This window comes from Limulus polyphemus, unplaced genomic scaffold (assembly GCF_000517525.1).
Source record: "Limulus polyphemus unplaced genomic scaffold, Limulus_polyphemus-2.1.2 Scaffold7100, whole genome shotgun sequence".
Classification (NCBI taxonomy): Eukaryota; Metazoa; Arthropoda; class Merostomata; order Xiphosura; family Limulidae; genus Limulus; species Limulus polyphemus.
Window position 1 is genome coordinate 18,120 of NW_013672710.1, and position 2,281 is coordinate 20,400.

At 32.2% G+C, this 2,281-nt stretch overlaps 1 protein-coding gene across 6 annotated transcripts in view; it reads left to right on the forward strand.

Moving 5' to 3' along the window:
* LOC106474346 (ADP-ribosylation factor 1-like) overlaps positions 1-2,281 on the forward strand; it is a 21,582-nt gene that overhangs the window by 4,290 nt on the left and 15,011 nt on the right. For all 6 annotated transcript variants that reach the window (XM_013935037.2, XM_013935036.2, XM_022402657.1 and 3 more), the window contains exon 2: positions 780-962. In XM_013935037.2, the coding sequence (XP_013790491.1) occupies positions 815-962 (148 nt within the window). In that variant the 5' untranslated portion in view covers positions 780-814. The remainder of the gene's footprint in view (positions 1-779; positions 963-2,281) is intronic.

Genomic DNA, 2,281 nt, shown 5'->3' on the forward strand with positions numbered 1-2,281 from the left:
TTTACTGAATATCTATAGGAAATTGCACCGTTTAGGTTATTAATAAGAAACAAAGTTCCAACCTGTAGAAGGGAATGTTACTAACTCTGAATCATTGTCAGATGTGTTAATAACTTCTATACATGGGACTGACAGTCTCAAGTTAAGGTGTATATTCTTATTCTATGCAATGTTGAATTGTTAATACAAGTTAGTAGAATTTTTGGTCATAAAGTATAAACCCTTACACAAAATTACCTTTATAGACAGTATTAATTATCTAAGTTATTGTTTTTGTCATTTCAGTCTTTAGCAGTATCTTCAAGCTCATGCAGTCTTAAGATATGAGCATTTTTCACAATTCTCGAGAGGTTACCGCACAAATCCTTGGCCTTATGCTTATATTTGTTGAATGTCATGGCAGGACAATCGAGTCTTTACTTAACTTTCGGGAGAACTTTATAGAATAGTTGTTTTCAGTTCTTTAGGGATATTTTTATACATCAACTCTCTCTCGATAAGTTGATTTTTTTAACGTCGTTTCTAAAAGAAATATGTCTTTTTATCAAATAAACTGCAGAATGTATTTTACTTCATCGGTTACCCAATCTCGTAGACTTTTTTTATCTTTTTAGATTGGTTTTTTTTCTTGTGTTATTCAGTATTTACTTTTAACGAGTAGATTTGAACTTGTGCTCTTAATTCAACATGCTAGATTTTGAGTTGGTTATATTTCATTATCAATTAATACTATACTTAACCTTCATATTATCATCCTATGTTTTTGTTATATATTCCAGGTATATAGGTCTATCGTAGTGTCCAGGCCCACATAATGGGGAATCTTATTGCTACTATTTTTAAGGGCCTTTTTGGGAAGAAGGAAATGCGTATTTTGATGGTTGGCCTTGACGCAGCAGGGAAAACTACAATTTTGTACAAATTAAAATTAGGTGAAATTGTCACTACCATTCCTACTATAGGTAAGTTTTAATGTTCGAGAATTATAGAATAAATTTCCTGCATGTTTATTGTTAATATTAGTTAGTCATCCTTCAGGACTTCTACCGGTGATTCTGTGTTTTATCACTTTTATTTGCTGTATTTGTAGGATGTGAAGATGAAACTTGTCGTAGATGTGTGACTGTACTAAATATTATAAAAAAAATCTAGGATATACAAGTTTAAGTCATAGTTGTGAGGCGTAACTAAATACTTGTTCTTTATTCGGTTTCCATTCCAAGCTTGAGTATTGTATAACAGGTTTAAGAATGAAGCACCACAGGTCTTGTGGGTTCGAACTAGCTTTTTATCTTGACTCATCACAGTAATGTTGAAAATTCTGTCAGGGTTGGCTGTTTTTCAGAACTTACAGTGCATACTGGGGGGGATTTAGAAACCTTGGCAATACAGTTAGGAAAAACTGTCTTCACTCTCCAGATAATAATAAAAAACTTCGTTTCACCATCATTACAGCTTCATCAGGGCTAGTAGTACAAGCCACAATGGTAATATGTTAGCAGAAATAACAGTTAATATTATTAACTAAAAAGTAAAGGTCATTTTTAACAATAAGATCAGCAGTTGTATGAAAGGTTCTCAACTTAGTAAATGTAATTTCTTATGAGTATAAAACGGGAACAGGAATACAACTTTTTGATGCACTTCGGAGCAAGTTGTTTTTCAACAGAAATTGTTTTCAACTATTATATTTAAATCCGTGGAAACTGTCTAGTCAACTTGCAAGCACTGTCACTGAGAAAGAGCTTTTATTAATACTGCCACGTTGTTGAAAAACTAACTATATTACAAATCTCCTCTAATTTTTAATCACGTACACCAGGTGGCTTTCCAAAAGAGAGAGTATTAAACAAAGACTTTCATAATTGTTAAATAATATCAGACACTCAAATATAGAGTAGAATTAATACAAGAATCTATTTCAAATGTTTCGGGTTGTTGTCAGTGTATATTTTGTACCAAATGTTTCGGGTTGTTGACAGTGTATATTTTGTACCAAATGTTTCGGGTTGTTGACAGTGTATATTTTGTACCAAATGTTTCGGGTTGTTGACAGTGAATATTTTATACTAAATGTTTCGGGTTGTTGACAGTGTATATTTTGTACCAAATGTTTCGGGTTGTTGACAGTGTATATTTTGTACTAAATGTTTCTGGTTGTTGTCTGTGTATATGTTGTATCAAATGTTTCGGGTTGTTGTCTGTGTATATGTTGTACCAAATGTTTTATGTTGTTGTCAGTGTTTATTTTGTACCAAATGTTTCAGGTTGTTGTCAGTGT